The following is a 23,587-nucleotide window of genomic DNA, read 5'->3' on the forward strand; positions in this document are numbered from 1 at the left end:
AGAAACAAGGTCAGAAATCACAAGCGGGTTGTAGCACTGTCAAGGATGTGATTTCCCCCCTTAAAACGCACATGACCTCATTTAGACTAGAAGTGAAATGACATGTTGCTAATGCACCCATCATTGCGCAAATCCTACACGATTAATTTCACCTAATCCATAATAATCTCTTTTAGATTTTCGGCCGCATACTATTTCTTTATTTTCCTCTGTCGTCGTCTCCACCATCAGCGATCTTAAATGTATGTATACGGCCACAAACACAAACTCTCTCACACGTACACCACACCACACCACAGCCAGTGGCTCCAGCATTGTCTGGTTGCCTGGCAACTGTCGGCGTGGCGTGGTTGCTAGGGGCGTGTGGGAGAGGGGAAGGGGAGGTGATGCTGCTCTGATTTCCAGCTGAATTGAGGCAGTCAGTAGGGAGAAGTCCCCCCTCCTTCCAATATCCCCATCCCCTCCCCTTCCCCATCGACACACAGGACTCTATTGAACAATAGAGCTGTGCCAGTGGGCCTGAGGCTAGTCAGACAAGCCCTTGTTCAGGGTCACACTGTGTTCATCCCACAGTCCTCCATGACTAATTAACTTACAGCAAAGAGTGTCGTTAGCACATCTGATGATGCATCCATCACTGGCGCAGCCCTGGAATTTACATTAATGCGAGGTGCACTTCTGGCAGCCGGCCATTTAAAAAAAGAAAAAAGAAAAAAAAAACATGAAGGAGAAGACAGAAAGGGAAAGTGTCATGGTGCTGCCACACTTAGTGCTGAGCAAAGCCTGCGCAGTCAAAAGAAACTGCTGGACTTGGTGGGAAATATCTCCCAGCTGTAGCACTGTTATGTGAAAACTGAGAACCACAGAGTCAAGGATCGCTGATCTTGTGGCTTTCGCAGCAGGTGACAAGATCGATCCAAAAAATTCTTACAGACAAAAAAAGAAAGAAGGAAAAAAAGAAAAAAAAAATCAACCAAAAAAACCCACTCAAGTCAAGCCCCATTTTCCACAAAGAAACCAAAAGATGCACACGGCAATAAACAAGAACAGGTTTTTATTAATATTTTTGTAATACCATATATAATGCAATTGCATATCTTTGGCGAAAATAAATCTTATAAACATTTTATCAACAGAGGTTAGCATACAAAAACCAAAAAGGTGTGTCGGTCCAATGGACATGGCAGACAACTGACACAAACTCATACTGGGTTGGCAGCTTTGTCAAATGCAAGAAAAAAAAAATGCTCAGCACACCCATAAGAAATTAGGAAATGCAACAGAATCACATAATTAATATTTTATAACAGCTGTTGAGCAATAAGGGAACTGGGTTTGGAATTGTGCAAGTCCTGGGACCCAGAAATGTTTTGGTAGCTCACCCACAGATCGACTCGACTGGCTCGGTGTCACCTTGAGACAAACATTTCTTTTATTTCTCAAGTGCTACAGAAAGGATGAGGCTGATTTTTTTTAGCCTCTCCAAAACTTCTCTGCGGCTGTCCCGACACTCAAGAGTAGGTCTGAAAACTACACAGCAGCTGCTTGAAGACTGAGTAACTCAGATCCAGTTTTACAGTGATATTCAAAAACATTCAATAACAAAACCTGGAAGCATGAGTTATGGGGTGGCAGTACTTTTATAAAAGAGTCTTACAGCTAATCTCCAGTTTCTTTGACTACTTAAGTCATAATACCTAAACAAAACCATATGATTAAATGAGCCCAGAAGAACTTGGGGTGCGCATGGGGTGGTGTGTGTGTGTGTGTGTGGGGGGGGGGGGAATTGGGTGCATCAATCTTAAATTTATCTACACCCCAGCTGTACATCGATTTGGCAACAGAAAAAGGTTTCAGGATCAATGTTAATTAACTGTTTTCTATCCAACCTAACAAAAAGCAAAACAAAAACATCAAGAAAACCTGGCAGTCATGGTTAAATTGAAAACACACCCGCTCTAAAGACAACAGACATTGGCAAAATACTTAATCACTGTAACAAGACAGAAAAAAAAAAGGGGGGGGGGGGGGGAGGAAGGTGTGTTGCTGAAAATAAACAAGGAGAAAAACAAAAATACTTATTAAAGGAAGTTCACAGAATGAAGGGAAAAAAATTACTGTGCCTAGTCATTTATTTTAAATAACCAGTGTCTGATGCGTTCGGGGGAAAAAGTCCCATAAATTAAAGTCATAAATAAGGTGATGATTAATGAACAACAATTTGTTCTTTTTTTTTTTTTTTCCCACAGCTAAACAAGACCAGTGTATGCACTCGGTTATCAGCTGAGAACTGCGGCTTAGTCTGCAAAGAGCAGTTCCCACTCAATAGCGACAAATGTAAACCAAAAGATTGGTTATGTCACCGTACTGACCAGAGTCATCGCCCGTTTCCTGATTCAAAAACTCCAGATCACAATTACAGTGTGGCAGTAGGAGGGGTTTATAGATATTAACAAAAAAAAACAAAGCAGCCAGTTTGCAGTTCTGCATCAGTGGCACGACAAAATGTTTGGCACCGACCATGCACGCTATACTACCAGTCACACCATGTGATCCAGTACAGTGGGGGGGGGGGGAATACATTTTCCAGCTTGTTATCCTATCACTCATCTATGCTACTGTTGACTGTACGCTGCTTCTATTTGGGTTTTTTTGTTTGTTTGTTTTTTAAAAAACAGAAAACTGTGGCCTTCTATGCAAGTGGCTCGCAACTTCCCCTCAGAGAACCGCGTGCAATCAACTGACAATAAACACTCCATTTCACAGCTTGAGAAGAGAACGTGCACTTCCTTATTTTGTTCTAGGAGGAAGAGCAAGGACGAAAAACTAGCAGCCAGCCAAAACCGAGGGCACAGCACAGAGCACAAACAAGCGTCTTCAGCATCTCGCCTGCGAGCAACTGCGTGTACAGAGTTGACTTCTTTGTGACTATACTGTCCCCCTTCTTGTTATTTACATTTGGATGCTCTATGCTGTGGGTCTCAGAACAGAAAAAAACCCCAAAACAAAAAACACACACACACCTTCCTTCAAGATGTGAATTAACTTGGCCACAAGATCAGCCAACTCAAAATTACCTGTATAACTTAGTAATTATCTAAAGTACAAGGTATCATAAACAAGGCCAGAGATATAATCAAACTGCAAATCCAAATATTGGCGTGAGACGTGGCGGTCATTTACCATCCGCTCCGTTTTCCCCCTCGCCTCACTATTAGCCAACTCTGCATTCAGAAAGCCCAAAAGCAAGCAGAGCACCGAGCAGCTCTTACAGTACAGCAGTAGCAGGGAGATGTGTCATTACGATAGTACATTATATTCATTGTATTTGTCAGTAGAAGGATTAAAAAAATTTTTAAACTCTTTCTCGTGACTGTCATCCAAGGGTCCAGCTGATGTCAGCATGCACTGTGATACGCACATGTGTATGTGCACACAAAAAAGAAAATTTATGGAGGATAACCTATGAACACGCAGAGAACACCTGGCAAAACAAGGCAGATGTACCCTTTGCATAGGTTGTCGCCAAACATGAGAAAAGATGTCCCATTAACAGTGGATTGGGAAGAAAACAAACGAACAAACACAAACCGAAAGAAAACAGCTGTGCTGCAATGGCCGCGCAAAATCAAGCAAAGTCCTAGCTAACTTTGCAACTCAATTTGGCAGTGGCAGAGTAATACTATATCCACATTTTGCTAATCCTGAAAACGAGACGCGGCTCGCGTGTAGCAAGTTTATCGCATAACAAGATCATAATACTACTCCGTTCATTCGCTTAATTGTAAAGTTTAACTAGCATACTTGACTGATATATGCCACCATGGAATAATGTCAGAAAGTTAAGGTTGAGGATTAATTATTGCATCTCTTTCTTTTTTCTTCTACAAGAGCAGGAACTCCTTTCCAAACAGTGGTAATTTATTTTTCCTTTAGCACAAAACCAACAAAAAAGGAAAAATAAAAGGAGAAAATGTCAACACCAGGAGGTTAGATTTCATCTGTTACAAACATGCACTCGTTCGCTTCATAAATAGATTCACTTGGAAGAGGATACGGGTTTGAAGAGGAAGCATGCAACGCTTTGAGTTATAAAACCAGCTTTCAGCTTTTTTTTTGTTTTATTTATTTTTTTCTTCTTGTGTCACTTTTTGTCTTTGAGAGGAAATTTCTTGAATCACAGTCCTCTAATCCAACAGAAAGCAGGCAGGTCGTTTTGGATAGGTATCTTGATGGTTCTCCATAAGCCCAAACACCCACCCTCAAAAGTTACCCCCGAGTTAATGTATATGGCTTTGTTCTCCTGTGTGAACGATACTATTGCCATTTGTTTTGTTGGACAGAGATACTCCCAAACAAACAAACCAAAAAAAAAAGGAAAAGAAAAAAGGCTCAAAATGGCCAGTGAACGATCAGATTAGGAGAAGGAGGCACACTGGGACACAGGGGGTCAGAGGTTAGGGTTTCACTGGGTCCAGGGTCTTATGGGGGTAAAAGAAAATTCATTTCCTGCTAAGTTTTGTGCTCTTGACAGTGCGTTTGGAGCCCTCCGTGCAGCTGCGTATACCGGCGAGGTGCAGCAAGGAGCCGGCGGCTTCCTTCAGCTCCTCGTCCAGCTCTGGCTTGACTTCACGTCGCGCCCTCTTGCTAAGGGGCCACTTGACGGCGAGCGGACGGCGAGAAGTCTGGTGAACGCCCCTCTCGTCCCAGAGGTCGGAGTCCTCGTCGCTGTGGAAACCCTCGCTGCCGGCGCGGCGAGACTGCCTACGTTCGCAGCCGCCTTCGTCCAGGGAGGAAAGAGAAGATGAGGAGGAGCGAGAGGAGCAGCGTTGCAGGGCTGCGCTGCTGTAGTTGTGGTCCTGTTTTGGATCGCTGCTCACCAAGACAGAGTCGGGCCGAGAGAGGTCCAGAGGGCTGTCAGAATTGCCTGAGGAGAGGATGAAAGCCTGATAAGTGACCGTTCAGTGCATGAGGATGTCTTGTTACAGAGAGATAAATGACTGGTTTGAAATAAGATTTCTGAAAGAAAAAAAAAAAAAAAGTGACACCATCATTAAGACACTCGGGGGCTTTAACTTGTTTTGTTTACAAGTTTAAAGCAGAACTAAGATTTGTCTAGGACCAGCAGTGAAAACGTAGTTTTAAAATAGCTTGCTGCATGAATGTGAAAGCAGAATTAAAACTCGTGGGGGGGGACGTAAAAGACGTAGAAACTTAGAAAAAGTAAACATTTAATGATTCTGTGGGAACCTTTGCAAGAGGAAATATAAACTTTGCATTGAGAAAATAAATCAAAATCTAAACGAGAGATTTTAAAATTAACTGTGATTTCAATAAATACACCTTAACAAATACATGAAATTATTTGTTATGGTATTTTTTGCCCTGTTGAAAGATCAAGCACTAAAATCACTTCCTAAAGCTGTCTTGCTATACATTTTAAAGAAAAAAAAAAGCCTGAGCTAGAGGTTCAGTTGAGTTTGTTCATTGTTTGTTATAGACAAACAATGAACTAATAACACAAACAGTTGTATGTTGAAGTCTGTAATGTCCAGGTTTCACTCCTATTTATTAAACAGATCCTTTTTCTGTTGTAATGGAAGAATTCTCATCCTTAGCCCACCTCCCCTGGGTCTGTTCTTGATCCTTTTTTATTCCCCATCTACATGCTTCCATTGGGTCAGGTAATCCATAAATAAAGCGTTTTCCCCGTCATGTATGTAGATAATACACAGTTGTTTGTTCTACTAAGTATCAACATAAATACAATCTCAAATCTTAAGAAGTCTCTCTGACGTTAAATCATAGATGTCACAATACAGGAACTATGTTCCCTGTCATTACCTGTAAAATCCAGAATTTAATTTAAAAGCCTTCTACTCACATCTAAAATCTTGAATAATCAGACCTGATTATATCTTAATGACGTCTTAGTACCTTATGATCCTAACAGAGCACTTTGCTCTCAGACTGCTGACTTGCTTGCGTTTGCTATAGTTTCTAAAGAGCCTATGACAGTTTGGGAGACAGACACCATCTCTACTTTTAGGATCAGGCTTGAAACTTTCTCTTTTTTTTTTAAAAACTTATAGTTCGGGTTGGATCAGGTGACCCTAGCCCACCTATAGTTATGCTGCAATAGAACCGGGCAGCTGGGGGCTTCCCATGATTCCCATGTGTTTCTTCTTCACTTCCCATTTGTACACCACTATTGCATTTAATCATTCTGAATTATTCAACACTGGCCCTCTTTCTTAGTGCCCTCTGCTCTCTTAATATTGCAGGATCTTTACCTTACAATATAAAGAGCCTTGAAATGACCATTGTGATTTGGTGCTATTTAAATATAAAGTTTGAATTAAAGCGACTTAAATCTGCCCTACAACTTCAAGAATTCCACTCAAAACCTGGTTCTAATGCAAGTTTTCTTTTGACTCACAAATCACCAAAATCCTGCTTTCTACAATTAAGAAACTTTACAAAAGTTTACACATTTTTTTGTTTCCATCTCAAGCGGCCTTTGAAAAAGTCATCCATGCCACCATCTCATCATGTTTAGACTACTGTAATTCCCTCAACTCGGGTCTCAGCCAAAGGTTCATCTCCCGCCCCCAGCTTGTTCAAAATTCAGCTGCCAGATTCTTAACAAAATCAAAGAGACCAGACTACATCACTCCTATCCTGGCTACACTGCACTGGCTTCCTGTTAGATACTGAATTGATTTTAAAAACTTATTCATTACTTTTAAAGCCTTACCCAGGCTTGCTCCTACCTACATCAGATTTCAACAGACTTTATGAACCAAGCTGCTGGTTATGCTCTTCAGGTCAGAGCCTCCTAACCCGCCCTATAGCCTGCGTCATTTTCTGATTTCCTCTCAGAGTGTTGAACTATTTACCAGAGGAACTTACCAAAATCAGTATATCCAATTTTAAATCACTTCTCAGAACTTATTTTTACAGAAAGCCCTTTTAAAATTTAACAAAAACCCTTATTCTTCATCTACCTTTTCTTTATATACAAATGTTTTTACCTTTTGATTCCTAACTTTAGCCCATCTGAAACACACTGACATGACCTAAAGAGGGCCCTTCAATCAAGACATCTTGGAGATACGGATGAATCCATTTTGCTTCATTGCTAATTTTTCATTACTAAGTGTGTAAAGTGTGAACTACAACTATTTGTGTGGTTTTAGTTTGGTGAGATTTTGTCTGTCTATTACTGCAGCTTAGATGAAGATAAAAAAACAAACACATTGTCTATCATTAGACAAAGCAGATATTCTGATGATTCAAAGACATTCAAACTTCTTCTTGCAGCTGTGTACATCAGAATTGAACACACACAACATCAAAGAAAATTTAAGCAATGACGGGTGGTATGTCAGGGGTTGGACACAAAGCTAAAAGAAGAGGTGAAAGTATGGCTACTTGTAGGTTGTCTTACATGGGTCAACGTGGTGCCCAGGGGCAGAGTTTAAGAGCATCATGGCAGTGGCAGCATCAATGTCAGACTCTGGAAGAGGAGAGAACATGCACGATGGTCAGTCCTACGGTGTGAAAGCATGGTAGCATGACATCCCTACTAGGACTGGCTTGACCGACTGGGCTCCATTATTTTTAAGCTTTACACTCGGCGATCCAATCAGTGCTTACAGAACGCACGGGATATGCAGAGGACTCGCAAAAACAAATCAGAGTAAATATAAGCCCATGATTTTCAGAATGCATCTGATCTCATGAGATCTGACAAAGTGTCTGAAAGCCTCACAGCTCACTTCTAGGGCTCTAAATTATTAATGATTACAGTGAGACTGAGTGCTCGATACTGAGCACCAGTAGAACCTCTGCTTGTCGTCAAGGTTACAAATCCAAGAGGCAAGGTGGGGTGGGGGGGGGGGGGGGGGGGGGGAGAGACATCGACGGGAGCTGTCAACATTATGGTCAACATGAGGCATCAATGACTTGAAAGCAACAAATCAAACCAAGAGCTGAGCATAAAAGCACAGTGATGCTGAATGTTCTGGGACTGAAATGTGCAAAGGCAACATAATCAAAACAGTGCACAAACACACGCTAACAAAACTGCACTACACATCTGCACATTGCTGGGCAAACAGCTTACAAATACGAAAACTTTGATCAATTTGCTTTTCTCTCACCTTTAAATGAGCAACCTTGTAGAAAGAGATGACGAGGGGGTGAGGAGGCACTGCAGAAAGTAAACAAAGGACACCAAGAGTCAGATGATACGTTTGAAGAGCCAAATTCTGCCCTTTCAAAACTGTGTTTTTATTAAGAATTAGTTATCAAATAATTACAAATGACTACAAACCTGTTAAGATAAAATATTTCCTCAGCTTAAAAAAAAGGGATTTTAAAGTCAGGAGAAAGAAATCAAGGCTGCTCCTTATGGTATACCTCCACCTCCATGTTTCACAATGAAAGCAGAAGATATGGGTTCTGTCTACTAAAATGCTATGGTGGTGTATATGAAACTGTTACATGAAGTGTTTGTACTGTAGCTTCCCAGAAGCGTGAGTATTGGGGAAGTTCTGGGTTTGCAGAAGCTTCTGGGCATTATCATGTTTCTGTCTAAATGAATTGTTCTCAGTTTTTCCCCATTATGTTTACGGTTCAATTGCTCGTCTTATGTGTTAGTTACATTTAGCAAAGCTGTGGCATTGTGACCATAGGGAGGAGCTGGTTTGATATACATACGAGTGTGAGGAGAATAATGCTCTTCTTGTTGTTAAACTAACAACAGAGAGTTTCAAACTGTTGTGCTCCTACCTGTCACGGGTGAGTCATCACTCACCATGGTACACTAAGTGTATTGCTGTAAGTCTAAAGGAGCTAATGGAAGCATATTGGAGTTGGTATGTGACCAAGTTCACTTTTTTTAATCATACTGAAAGCCAATCGCTAATACAAGCCTGCTCTAAATAAAGTTCAGGTATTTCCTTTTATGTCCAAAACAAATCCCTGCAAAATATATTTGAGACATAATAATTCCCTTGACCATCATAAGCAACAAATTGAATTGAATGATTAAAGTGATGACCGCTCACCTGGGTGGGGAGGCGGGTGGTGTGCAGAAGGCATGTGCGGCTGGGAAGTGCTGCTTCTTAAGAGCTTGAATTAGGTTGGGGCGGTACTCAGGGTCAACACACCAGAGCGACCCTTTTCCATTGGCCTGTAGGACAAAGCAGGGACAGTCAAATCTCTAAACCCCTGTTACAAAGTAATGAAGCTGCCAGAAAGTCCACATAAGAAACTGTGAGCAGAGGTCAGGGGGGAGGTGATCTGTTGATGTTAAACAATAAAAACCCTGTCATATGATCTTCTTTTCAGAGGATTTAACGATGGCGTCTTATCCTGTTGCCCAAACATTCCCAGTCCCCATGAACTAAGCAAAAGCTGTTACGTCATTTATTTGGTTCAACGCAAGAGAACAAAACTGACAAAAGAAAAGCAGCAGGCAGAACATTATCCTGAAAGAAACACCAAAAATACAGTATGTTCGGTCTGGCTTTCAGAAAAAAAAATCCAAATAAATAAATAAAAATCAGAGCGAAAACATGCTATAAACGTTTGTGAGTTAGGTCTTTAGTAAAAATAACATGCTTTGTCACTTTGTACGATTAAATATTTGATCACATGAGTTCAATTAAAACTGTAAGTAATGAACACAATTTTAATTTTGAATCACTGAAGCCTTACAAACAATTTGCATGCAATTCCCACCTCAGCAAATTTTACATAATCATTATTTTAATGGAAGCTTTGTTCATATTTCTGTTTGGTAGCTCACAATCCTTTTCACCGCTTTGCTGCAGAACAGTGTGGCCATGTATCCCACATGTGGCTGGTATGTGTATCCTCATGCAAGATGTAAACAAAACAGGGCCCGCAACTAGTGGAGATAATAATCCACAGGGTACCTTTAAAGACTTAATGAGGACTTGAAAATCAATTTGGGTGATCTGTACAGCTGAGTAATTGCACAAAACTACAAATGACAAGATCATCATTTATCAGGGAAAAAAGTCAAGTGTGACTCAAACCTTTTAGAGATTAGTCACTGTGGAAATGCCCTTCATTTCCAAATCACTTTTCAATTATAAGCTTCACAGCACCTTTTAGACACAACACGCTCAAATGGCAATATTGAAAAAATGATGAGAATTCCTGAAATGTTTCGCTGTCAGAGCTGGTGGGACTATAGTGACCGCAGCAATGATTCAAATTTCATTACAGTCCCACAGTGAAAAATAGCAAATACCAAACTTTGCAATATAAACGCTTTTACAATGAGAGGAAATTTTTACTCAACAGCTCCCTGTGAAGAATAATTGTATCTGCTGGTGATGTGTGTGTCACTTTATCTGATGGTGGCGTATTCTTGCCCAGTCTGGGAGAATACAGCGAGGAGAATAACCTTGACTCAGATTACCAACCAGCTCTGATGCAGGAAGAAGGAAATGTCTCCATAGCAACGGAAACCACCAGCCAGTGTCATGTGAAACTGGTGCTAGTGTCTCAGCAGACGGAGGGCTCATGCTATGCACCTGCATGCTAAGCGGACTATACTGCATTGTATTGCTACACGCTGAGTGCAAACTGCCATTCCCACCCTAGATGGGCAAATATCAGGTTTTAGCCAGATACAGCCATGACATGGGGCTTCAAACCACATCCTCTCACAATGTTAAAATCTCATGATACACAGACTTCTTGGGTGTTTAGAGGGTATTGTGCCACCGCCACTGTTTACCGTTACACAGAAGAATCCAGGAATCTACTTCTCCACACTTTTTACACACACACACACACACACACACACACACACACACACACACACACACACACACACACACACACACACACACACACCCCCTTTCAGACTAAACCGTAATAACAGCCGTTAGTGAGTAAATTCACAGCTTTACTAACTTTTCAAATTCACAGACATGTGTGCACACTATATGCAGTATGTGTTCTTCCCTTTGTTACAAGCATGTGAACATGAGTAGGCCAGCTTCTCTTTTTTCCCCTTGTTATTTGTCGCCACTACTTGTAGAAACACAAGCTACCATAAATGATGTGTATGTCTGCCAGGACCAGGTAGACAAAGATTGTTCTTTGTGCACTTTCAGGACTTAAGGTCGCGTTTGCTTCCTTTGTGCAGTGTGGGTTCAGATTGTGGGAGGCTTCTCTCTAGCTGCACTACCTTGACGTGTTTCTAAAGATATTGTCCTATCTCGGTGTGCGGTGTTTGCATATCCTCTGGAGGAGGAGGATCTTTGACCTTGACTGGATTCCACCCTTATCATAGCCGAGTCAGAGTTCTGTGCAGCTGTGTGTCACATGAGCCATGTGGCAGCTTCACACTCTAGCACACTGTTTGCTAACAGTGCTAAACAAAGCCACTGTAACTGTAAATGTCACATCATCAAACAGATGCATGCTGACAACTACAGAAGGATAACTGTAAATCTAAGTGACGTGCATAAAAGTTTGAAGTCACTTTGAGACCTACCTTTCCCAAGCTCCTTTCGACCTTGCGGAAGCATTTGTTCAGGGACAAGTTGTGACGAACTGAGTTCTTCCAGCCAGTGGGAGCGTTGGAGAAATACGGGAAGTGCTCGAGTATCCAGCCGTAGATTTCTTTGACAGGCAACGACTTGCTGGGAGACTGCTCGATGGCCATGTAGATGAGCAGGGAAAATGAGAAAGGTGGTTTCGACTTCATCGAATCCCTCTCCCTGCCTCTGTTGTGTGACGAAGATGAGGAGGACGACGGGCCCTGGTTCGACCCGTAGTCTCCTTCTATGTCAAAGAGGGGGCTGCCGCTCGTCTGAGCTTCGGGGCCCCCGAGAGTAAAGTTCTGAAGCAGGTTCTCGTGGAGCCAGTTGAGGTTAGTGAGCTCCTCATCCTCGGTGCCTCCGGTACGATCCACGCTAGTTGCCAGCGGACTGGACGCGCACTCCGCCTCGGGCAGCGTTCCTACACCGCAGACACCTCTGAGCCCTGCCCGCTCCTCTTGCATACCCGGAATTTCCGTTTTCTTATCTGGTGACATCCCAATAATTGGACCCATTAAATCAAAGAGGTCTGGAGAGAAAGAAAAAAGAAGGTTGTTAATATCAAGCAGCAAAGACAAGACCAAAAAAGGTACATTTTTAAAAAAAAATTACCATCAAAAAAGGAAGATTTCAAAGTAATTTAAAAGCAAAGTTTGCAGTATGAAATAACTCAAAGTGACATTTTGGAAGGATGTGCTCTTCCAAGCGTTGGCCTTGTTTTCTTAAGTTTCCCTGGGGGCACACCCCCTGTTGCTGTCGGCCTCTATTGCAATTCATGGCCCTCTCACTGCCTCTCTCCTCCATCCCTGCCGAGGACCAAGAGGCTCTCAGCCCCCCTCCTCCTCCTCCTCTCGACTCCACGTGAGGACCTTCGAGGACATCCTCTCAAGTAAGTGAACTGACTTAAGGCTCCACTCCTCAACGCCTACCTCGTTTCAGACAAGACCCAGCTGCTCGTTATGTGTAAATGAGCATGAAACCAGCCAGCGACTGCAGGAATAAGTGCAAGGACTCCATCTTACAGATTGGATAGCTCTTACGGACCGAAATACATTCAGCCAGGATCAAGTCTGCATTTGTCGCATGGCATATTAAGTTGTGTAAAGAGGCTACAAGCCTAAGAGTTGTCAGTCATTTAGGAGCACGGGGAAATGCCAGAGCACTTTATCATTAACAAAATGAACCTGAGTACACTTATCAATACTTTTTAACATGAGCTCTGAAGAGGCCTTTTATCTTAAACACCAGAGTTCCTGTCGCAGTTTAAGTTGAAGCTCGAGTGAGAAATGATCTGGGCTACAGACAAACCTACATTACTGGAAATTTAAACTAAGCATCACATTATCTGAAAATAAATTTTGTCCCCATAAAATACAAGCAGCAGTTTGTGTGCAGTACTTATTGTGATTTGTTATTATGTGAATAATGTTGAATCGAACTGCTTGTTGAGGCCAAGAGCACAAAGAGATCACTCCGCGTGTCAGCTCACAACAAGCTTTATGTCCTGGGTGTCACCATGACAACCCTGCCATCCCTTCAATTAAGAGCAGAAATCCCACAAGCAAGAATCCATAAGAAAAATAATTAACCCACCCTGAGCTGACTCTGGCACATTCAAATCACTGAAAAGAAAGCCTCTGAAAAGAAATGCTTCTACTGAGGTCTACAGCATGTCCCGATTCTGGGAAGGTCTAGGATGTTCTGGATCTGGACTTTGATGGGAATTAGACTGGACGGTCAGAGAGGTAAAGTCGCAGCGTGGTGGTGGATGGGCATGCCTTTTCATTTCTGTGATAAGAACTGGGTCAAACTCATGTGTTTGCACAGTGGCAAAGACAGGAGTGAGAGTGTGAGCGCACACAAACATACACACAAATCAGTTTGTCAAACCCAGTCAGTGTGGACAGGAGGGGGGGAAAGAGGCATTAGTGCATTTACAAAATGACCTTTAAACTCTCAATAAGCGGATAAACCTATAGCAGATGGATACTATTCTGGTTATGGCCCCAATTCTCTCCTTTTGGCCATGACTGTGACCCTCTCTTTTGGGGCTCAAAAGAAGAAAAGTCTAGCCTTCCAAGTGGACATTTGGGGGGGGGGGGGGGGAATGACACAAGGAGAGCAGGGCTAGGTGTTCGAGCCAAGGAGAGGAGCTAGGCCTAGACGTCTGTGATTTCTTACACAATAAAAGTGTGCATTTCAGTGTATGTGTATATACTCCTGTTATAACAGCACATTGTCTTAGATTTATCATGCATTCTGGATTTCAGTTCTTTCCCCGGGTAGTGGATATTCCAGCGCAGCTGAATTGCTCTAGTGCATCACATAAACGTCTGCGATTTAAATTACAGATAAAAAAGAAGCAAGTCAATAAGTTTTCCAGGCCAAAGGCAAAGTGTCAGGCAGCATCAACCCAGAAAGAGATAACAATAGGGAGAAGACTTTTCTGAAAGGACCGAGCGTGACAGAAGGTTTGACAGAGAGACCTAGACCTGTGAGAAAGACAGAGAGAGAGGCAAGTGAGGCTTAGAGGTAGTAAGGTAGGCTGTGCAAGGCATCGTCAATCTAGGCTGAATCACAGCTCTCAGCAAAGCAAAGTTATTAAATATGTCAACAAGCAAGAAAGAAATGAAGAAGCAGAGAGACAAGTGCACATGTTCAGAAGAAAATATTATTCATGCTTCCTAAAAGCATTACAGACTATGTTTATACTGACTTTATTCTCTCAGGATAAGCTCTTTGGGACATATCATCTTAAAATACATTTAGCCATGTTTGGGCCAAATATCTAGTTCATTTAGACAAATTAGGTGAACGGCAACAATTTGGGGCAGATTTTTTAGCAGATTCTCAATATTTATGTATGTTCTTATGCAGGAGTGATAGAAAGGACACTTGGGGATTTCATGACAAGAAACCCAGTCTTTTTAAAATGTAGTTAAATGGAAAACAGCCTGCTGACCAACAACTAAGCCCTTTTTTGTGAGTATAAATATATAGGTCACAGGAGGGAAGAAGTCAGCAAAGGTGTGGCAAAAAAAAAAAAAAGATACGTCAGCTCGTTTGACTAAAAGGTGTGGCCACTTATATGCCACAGTTGGTTGTAAACCCTTGATAGCCCGATTCTGTTTTATGTCAGAGAGACATGAAGAAGATGTAATATAGCTAAAGTATCAGATCAGGGATTAACATTAAAGCACAACAGAGCTTCACCTCAGTTCTTCTTCCCAAACTTGACCTCTCAGCTGGGCCTCTGGGTGCCAAAGAGAGCTTATCCTCTTTTAAATAGCTCCTCCTGATGACTTGCCATTTGAATATCAACAGAGGCACAGTGGACGGATGAGAGGGCTGTCGTGCATCCAGCCAAACACAGGAAGTGTTTTACCATGACTGCAGCTGGTCAATTACCACTGCTGCTGCAATGATTGCAGTTATCATTGCTCTTATGAAAAGGCATCAAAGAGAGGCGGCTGGGAATCCACTGAATAATGGGATAGTAGTATGTAAAGAGCAGAGAGGGGAGAGGGAGCTAATAAGCCAGACTGGCCTGTTGACTGCTACTCATCCTTGAAAATACACCAAAGCTGCAATGGCGCTGACCTGATGGCTCATCTGCAAGTTAAAATAGCCGTGCGATCCGCCAGCCTCATCATATTCATGTGCAAACAGGCAGGCTAACAGCAGGTGCCAAGGCACATTTTTCTCCCCTTTCAAATTGCTCTTTTATCCTGTTAAGCACTTAGCCCATTCAAAAATACACAAAGACATATGGAGATAGCTTTAAGTGGGAAATCAAACCGTTGAGATGTCAGATATGTACAGGGGAATTTAAAGGAGATGATAGTGGCATTAAAATACAGAGATACTGCTTTGAGATGTTTTCTGGGAGCGAATCTCACAATTAGGACTCAGTTGCCACGGCAGCCAATGCTGTAAGGGAAGCAATTGTGCTCATGTCTGTGCATGAAGAGAGGGCTAATGTGGGGGAGATCAATACAGGCGGAAAATGCTGAGAGCAGCAGTCTGCTGCTGTTCTCCACAAACCTGTCTGACAAAGAGCGGCGAGAAAGGCCACTGCCAACCTGGATGTCACGGCACTACTGACTAAGCTATTAAGGCCTACTTCATATAACACAGAAATTATGCTCCCAAAAAATCTGTTTTTAAGCAAACTGCTTTCATATGATTCTCCTCTGCAAAACAAAAAGAAAAAGGAAAAACAACCTCTGTATAGATAACAGCCTCGAGTTCATACGCTGACACCACACCCTATTCCAAAGAAACAAACCAGTTGACACAAACCAGTTACACCTCTACAACAGATACACAAAGGTGTGCCGCAAAGCCCCATTGTGATGGCTGTTATTCGAAACCCTAACTGATATTTAGGCAAGTCTGGCTGGAGCTCTAAAAATGTGAATGAAACAAAAGGAGGGGGGACTGAGTTAGAGTGGGAGAAGCAGGCAGAGAGAGAGAGGCTGTTCCAGAGCGGGTTAGCCAAGTGGCCTGCTCTTTTATTTTACAAGGGTGGGGGTTAAACCGTGTCATAATAAATAAAGAATCTATTACTTTGAAAGGTAAATTAGGCTACTATTAAAGCACGCCCTAACGATACATTTCTGACTAAAACTTGTCAAAGACTTTAACGGATCTCCTCAGCGTCCGAGGTGAAAGCAAATGAAAAAGCTTGCACAAAGCATTACAACTGGCCCCACACTCTGCTCGCACAAAGGAGCAGTTGTTTTTGCTCTAGTCATGTTTCCGAAGTGCTCAGTATTCACCTCGCACTTTCAAACAGAGGACCGGGAGGGAAGGAAACACCTCCTGCCTGTTGAGGAAGTTCATTTTCAGACAACAAATTCAGACTTCACACAGAGACAGTTAGGCCCGCTATACGACAAAAACAGTGAAATCGAGCAGCACGAGGCTACAAGGTAGCGTCTATTGAAGCAACAGTATTTACTCGGCCAATCTAGGAGTTCCATCTTCGTGTAGCTTACAGATAGCTGGCAAACACCCTGGCTGGACCTAATGTATCAACTAATGAAATCACTCAGGGAAAAACAAGCGATCAAAAGGCCGGGCAATGGCTCGGTTCATGTTCGTCAGTGACACTAACCTCCTCCAACAACTTCAGAGTCAAACGCTCAAGACTGCACTTTGACTGTCAACAGAGGTGAGGCCTTCCAAAGTACATGCCAGTCCCTAGCCAACACTGAAACCTTATCTTTCCAGTCATGTGCCTGTAAGTTCAGCATACCGACACACACAACAACCTCAGTTCCTCTCAAATATTAAAAAAACAACAAAAAAAACAACAACAACAACAACAAAAAACAACTTCATGCTGTATGCTTGCAAACACAGCTCCACGGTCTTGTAGGAAACGGCTGAAATTAGAACGTTTCTATAATTGTCAAGGGTCAGTCCTTGAGTATGAGAAAACTTTCTATGTGCAGTAAAATACAACAGTGTTTGCAAATGAAACGCAGAAAACACCAAAAAAGCCCCACAGGGAACTCAAATGAGGAAAGACTTCTTTCCTGATTTTACAAAATAAATAAATAAAACATTATTGGGCTCTGACAAAACCATGATAGATATCCATGTCAACCACGAAGCTCCAGCAGAATGAAAATATTTACTGAATCTCCCCATTTGACTTAATCGACCAAAGCACACACACGTGGCAAACAAATATAAGCACACAGCTACTGAGCTCTGCCCGCTCCATATATAAGAAGTTTTGAACCCTTCACTTAAAAAGCTGACCTCTTGCTTTATACATTACAGACTTTACAAATTCTGCTTTCCATGTGTTGCTGTTTAACATCAAATTATAAATATGAACCATATGGTAACAGCAACAATAGTCACCAAGAGTTGTTTACTATCGACTCAGTATTGTTATTAGGCAGTATTATAATAACTGCATCTTAATTAGTGCTGAACAACCTCGTTATTCTGCCAATCATCACTTATTCAACCTTTTCCATTAGAGCACTGAATACCAACTACTTAAAATGGTCAGTGAAAAGTCACAAAATACTTGCTTTTTTCAGCAGCAGAGAAACTACCGAGTGTAATCATTTACCGTTTATTATAAACAATGAATATACATTCTTGATGGTGAAAGGGCATAGTAGAAATCTAGTTATTCCAATGCCGTTTACTTTTTGAGATGCAGCTTTTTGAAAGAGCAAAGATTTGGTCTAGTAATACAAGCTCATCAATTATTCTATGATTGAGTCATTTAAAGTACACGGCCCAGTATAAAATTCTTATTTAAAGGCGGTCAGTCTGTTTGACATTTACATTTGACTTTGTCCAAACACCTAAGCTACAGTTGTAGAAATTCTGAGACACTTAAACTGACACTGATATATGATACTTAGTGAGGATTTACAGACAAGCTGGTAAGCCTGTGTTGTTGTTGTCGTATCAATTAAATAAATCTTTTTATTTCTGCCTAAGCAAATGAGACAAAGAGCCACTGTGACAGAGGACACGGCCGTCCTTACCCCTTCCTTTCTCTCAATCAAGGAAACAGCCACATCAGTTGTTGCTTTCAGTGAGGCGGGCCCTAATGGGCTGTGTCTCGAGTCCACACAGTCAGAAATGAGACAGGCAAAGGAGCAGTCAGGGGGTGGGGGGCTGTAGAGGGAGGCGACTCACCATAGAGTCAATCAAGAGATGTAAAACAATAAGTAGAGTAAACAGAGGGGCACCGCGAGAAGGAGATAACCGCTGCCAGTATGCGACGTCTAAACAGACGCTTAAAGAGGGAAAAACTGATTTTCAGATCACGCAGAATCAACCTGTTTTGTCTTTTTGCCAGCTTGTGACATTAATTACAACACTGACGCCAGTTTGTAAAACAGCTGTGCCAAGCTCAGGGCATAAAAATAGATGCCATTTAGCTGCACGGTGAACTCTCAAGAGAGACTAAATAATGTGAAACATCGCAAAGAGCAGACAAGCTGATCACCCAAATAGGACAGAAAAAATAAATAATGACCAGGAAGGCCACAGGAGCGAGTGGGCGTGTGAGTGGAAACATGTCTTTTCAGGTGTTGACATTTACAACTCACTTCAGAGCTAGCCCCCTATGTTTGATTAGAAGAATGTGACAGACCCAAAACAACAACAACACACAGCATACTCCTGGGGATGCCCCTCCTTTATGACTAATCAGGGGCTCTGGTTAAGTGATCACTCAAGCTATCCATTACAAAACTGCATGAAGCATAAAGTCAGGCAGGCCACTGTCAACAGCCAGAACTCAAGGTCACTGATTAGTGGCTAATCTCAAGTAATTATTTGTTTAATTGAACAAGTTAAAGTTGAAAAAAAAATGGTCCAAAGAAGTAATTTGAAACTACTGGAGACTTACTTTAGGCTTTAAATCAATCAACAACAACAAAAAATGCAGAACACCTGCTAAAATTTAGATATTCTATTTTCAAATGTGATTAAACTTTGCAATATGCACACAACAGCAGCATCGTGGTAACACAGTCACTTCAAGAAACCAAACTTCCTTATTCTGCCAGTTATCAGTTGTTCAGCTTTTTCCAATACAGCACCCGAGCACCAACTATTTAAAATGTTCAGTAAAAAGTCAAAGTACTTGGTAATGACAGGGATTGCAGAGAACAGTAGGTCACAAATCTCTGAGCACAAATCTATTAAGCCAATCCGTGAGAAACCAGCTTTACTCTGCGTTAAGCAATCCCCCCAAAAAAGTTGCTGCCGCGTGGGTCAGCTTTTGTAATGAATTCAAAAACCACAGCCGCTCGCATATCTATAGAGAACATGGTGGATTTTTCAGAGGACACAATCTTTCATCAGCTCCAGGTCAAAGTACACAACTCTGTGATAAGACCGATTACATGGCAGCAGCAGCACTTTTAAACTCAGCGTGTTGTGTCACTCGTTTGGATAAAAGGTAACAGCCACATGACACAACAGGCCCAAGCCGTCTCCTTATTACTACATTTAATCGGTCATACTTAACACTAGGGCTGCCACGATTAGTCGACTAGTCACGATTATGTCGACTATTAAAATCGTCGACGACTAATTTAATAGTCGACGCATCGTTTGAAGCTTTGTAAGATCACAAAGGACGCAGGAATGAGTACCGGTAGTAGGATTTAAGAGTGTAATAACGGACTGAAACAGAAGATGGCAGCACTGCATGTACAAGGATGCCAGCTGCCGTTAAACCCCGAAGAAGAAGAAGCTGTGTCCCAGAATTCATAGCGCAGCTGTCAACAATGGCGGCAGCTAGTTAGTTTTAACTTTACTCTTATTATTCTTTCTGGGGCACAAAATAAACGTTTAACATATTTTCAGGCTTGAATGTAGCTGTGTAAACCTCAAATATCTGCTCAGTTTATCAAGACACCACATATTTTCAAAAGCGCTCCGACGTTTTCGGAGACGTCTGTTACCCACTAGCTCGTTAGCTAGGCGGGGGCAAGGCTAACTAGAGCCGTGAGAACACCGGACTCCCGGCAAATCGTTTTCAAACCCACCGCTGTCTTTCGCTAGTCAGGTTAAACATATATATAAGTCACTTAGATAACTTAAAAATGTTATTGTTTGGCTTTCTTTAGTATTTTATTTGTTCCTGAGTAAATCGGTTTGGCTGAGATTAAAGTTATAGTTTTTGCACAGCTAAAACTGTCAAGCAGACAGCTGATTGTCAGAAGTGTGAGATGCTGGAGAATATACTCCGGTGTCCTGTTATATTTTAGAAAGCAAGGAGTTTATTAAACTTCACCGAAATAATCTGCAAATTTCATTAAAAATTAATAAACTACCATCTTGTCTTTATTTTTAGTTAGCACAAACACTTCAAGCTGTAAGCTAATGATAGTTATATAAGACCAGATGCTGCTGGTGCAATAAGCTGTACGCTGTACGTCCAATGGATGATGATCTGATTAGTCGACTAATCGCAAAAATAATCGGTGACTAGTCGACTATCAAAATAATCGTTTGTGGCAGCCCTACTTAACACATTGGGATAATGGATGTAAGATTTTATTTGGCCGTGCGAAACTCGGTCAACAAAAAAATGTGCTGCGGTGGTCTTTTCAGTGACGTTGCTTCATTGTTATACATCCTCTGACGAGTGCTTTCCTGTTCTCCCATCAGTACAGTAGACTCGAGCGACATTTACACCACTGTGGTTACCAAGTTGTGAAAATGAAGTGTGGAATTCTTGAGCGTATGCGTGGAGCTTGAGATACATTTGACACCCCTGCGTCTACTATTGTGCTCAGCTGGTGTAAAACAGCACCCAAAAAAGTGAATAAAACTGCTATTAGTGTAATCAAAAGATGGACCTGATACCTTAACTATGTGACTATGTGGGCATCAATTAGACTATCTTTTCGTTTGTTACTATTTCATTAAATGACTCTTTCATAGGCTGTCAAAACACCCACAGAGTTTACCGTCAGGAAGTTCAAGCAAAAGATTCCAAACAATGTCATGAACGAGTCGTCGTGCAGTCAAGTTGTAAATTTCAGTTTCATATTGTCATCTCACGGCGATCTCACTCGTAAGTCTACCAGTTACCTTTTCAAACACAGCGTACTGTTAGCAGACCCATTCAAAAAGAGCAGAAATAAGACTAAGTAGTCTCCTTCCCATTTCCCCTGTCTTTTGCCTCTTACAAAGCCTGTCTATAGTGTCAATTCCAACATCTCAAATAACCTTGTGATGGTGCATATATAAAGATAATTCAAAAGGTACTGACAGTGTTTTCGATCCCTGAAGACATGTAGCCATTTCACATTGCAATAACCACATCAGTGGGTTACAGCAGGTCTTATTTATAGTAATGAATGTCTATTCTCGGATCCAAAAGTGCTTACCCTTCAGAGGCTTCTGCACAAATACATACATGAGTGGATACATGTCAGTTTTACAAAGAGACCAGATGGTTTGACCCCACAATATGACCACAAAGATTCTGGCATTAAAATAATGGCAGACTGACAACATCTGTTTCTTTTTTGTCTTCTTCTGTCCCTTAAGCTCCTGGTGTCTTTGTCTTCTATTTATCACCAGGGCTTTAACAACTGTCAGGCAAAGTGAAAGGAACAATGTCAGTCTACTTGTCTCTCCATCACATTTCCCCCCCTTCAAATATACGAATAAAACCTCAGTGCACATAATGAATTTTAGATGAGGTTTGTCCAGTCCAGTAAATGCAATGCTAACAGGCAGCAAGGTAGGAAACATCACACACAAACACCAGAAACAACACATGAAAGTATATAAAGGTCTATTCAACAGCAAAATATAAATTATAGCCAACTGCAGTAGGCAGAGATATTTTTCCTACAGTCTGACATTGTTTGTAGAGCACTCTGTATCTGGGACAATCTTGTGATAATCCATTACATCATGTGGCTAGCCAGTGTAGCCTCCAAACCTCTGGTGCCGTCGATATATATATATATATATATATAATGAAATATTCAACTATTTATAGCTATCAGGGAAGATGTGTCTGAACAGTATCAGGAGTAATAAGTCGCTCAATTTTTCTACCTACTACAGACTGACAAAACAGGCGAAAGACGTTCAAAGACACAATGAGACTCAAAATCGGTGGAAAGGATACGCTGAAAGTGCTGTTAGCACAGAAAACTGATATGCTCCGGAGCTACTAACAGGCACACAGCACTTAAAACACTTCACACTCACACACATACAAGCAACCACAAGTCAGACGCACAACGAGGAATACAAAGTTACGAGCAATTACGCGGAGTATTGCACAACATTTCCCGACACACGGGGTTTGTTACGAAGGAACTTGTCTCCGTTTTAATTAGCCGTATTTTCACTAAGTTCACTAAATGTTACTAGCTTTAACTCACCGAGAAACAACCGTCAGGCAGAGCAGCGTTAGCAGCCGCTCGACAGGTCAGGGGAAGGCACATATACCGCCTAGCATTAGCATTACATTTTAACTGGAAGAGCAGAAAGGGATCTGTTTGAATGTTTCAAAACACTCTTTGGTGTTATAAGTAATATCCCTTTATGCTCTCCAAGACATAAGCCCGGAGAAGAGAGAAGTAACGTTAACATTAGCTAGCTGGCCACATGCTGTCGCTTGATCTGCCATGCTGGCTGGCTGCTCTAAGCAAAGTCACTTGACCACATTTACTTTTAGCTTGTTCGAAACACAGCCCGGATCCTGCCGAACACTTATTTAATTACAACCCACTTAAAAACAATCGGCTACTCACAATCATGCACGGCGTGCCTCGGTGCGGTGCGTTTAAAGACACGTCTGCGCGCAGTTTATTCAGATGTCTTGTCTGTCTCACACACAATGTCAGAGATCAGATCAGCAGCTGCTTCCTCCATACACGCAGCGCGCAGATCACACAGCGCACGGCAACGCTACCAAACCCCTCGCCGTCGTCATGGCAACAGGTCCACTTCAGCCAATCAAAACTCCTCCCCTCCTATCTCCCCTGGCAACTGCCGCAGCGCTGGAACTCCGCGAACGCGCACGCCATCCAATTTTTTTTTTCTATCGTGCAATGTGCTTTCACTTCTATCACCAGCTGCACGTAATCTATAGGAAGTATTTTTAAAATATATTTATATATCTATGTAGTTTTCAAAACCAGATTTATTGAATTAAAATGTGCCATTAACAGTGAAGCAGCAATGGGATTAATAATTAATTTGTTAAAGTGTGGGAGCGAAATGAAACCGGACGGGTCCCGCACAAGCACTGCCGCGTTATTCAGGCTGCACAAACACCTCGGGGCGGAGAGAGAGGATGTGTCACCACACCCAGCTTCATGACGATAGCGGACCCTCAATGGGGCCCCTCCTAGAGTAAACGATGATACAAGGAGCTAATGTGACCCGTGGATACACAACACACACATGCTGGGTAATGCTTGAGTATACAGACAAAGCAAAGCAAAGAATTTGGAAGAAGAAGAAAAAAG

The 23,587-nt window shown here is 41.9% G+C and overlaps 1 protein-coding gene across 3 annotated transcripts; it reads right to left on the reverse strand.

Annotated features, from left to right (window-relative positions):
• Positions 1–1,037: 1,037 nt before the first annotated feature.
• Positions 1,038–23,039, reverse strand: foxn2a (forkhead box N2a). Of its 3 annotated transcripts, none has more exons than XM_085297168.1 (6): positions 22,868–23,039; positions 11,546–12,120; positions 9,075–9,199; positions 8,166–8,215; positions 7,451–7,519; positions 1,038–4,927 (listed from the first exon to the last, which is right to left on the reverse strand). In XM_085297168.1, exons 2-6 carry the CDS (start codon positions 12,104–12,106, stop codon positions 4,503–4,505), a joined length of 1,230 nt encoding a protein of 409 aa, XP_085153294.1. In that variant the 5' UTR covers positions 12,107–12,120; positions 22,868–23,039; the 3' UTR covers positions 1,038–4,502. The 3 variants fall into 3 exon arrangements, with proteins under 3 accessions (XP_085153294.1, XP_085153296.1, XP_085153297.1); XM_085297170.1 differs by lacking the exon at positions 22,868–23,039 and adding an exon at positions 22,496–22,608; XM_085297171.1 differs by lacking the exon at positions 22,868–23,039 and adding an exon at positions 16,711–17,234.
• Between the last annotated feature and the right edge of the window lie 548 nt (positions 23,040–23,587).

Source organism: Mchenga conophoros, linkage group LG13, assembly GCF_057382185.1.
Source record: "Mchenga conophoros isolate Kocher_MC1m ecotype Shallow Benthic linkage group LG13, M_conophoros_male_GT1.1, whole genome shotgun sequence".
NCBI classification, from domain to species: Eukaryota; Metazoa; Chordata; class Actinopteri; order Cichliformes; family Cichlidae; genus Mchenga; species Mchenga conophoros.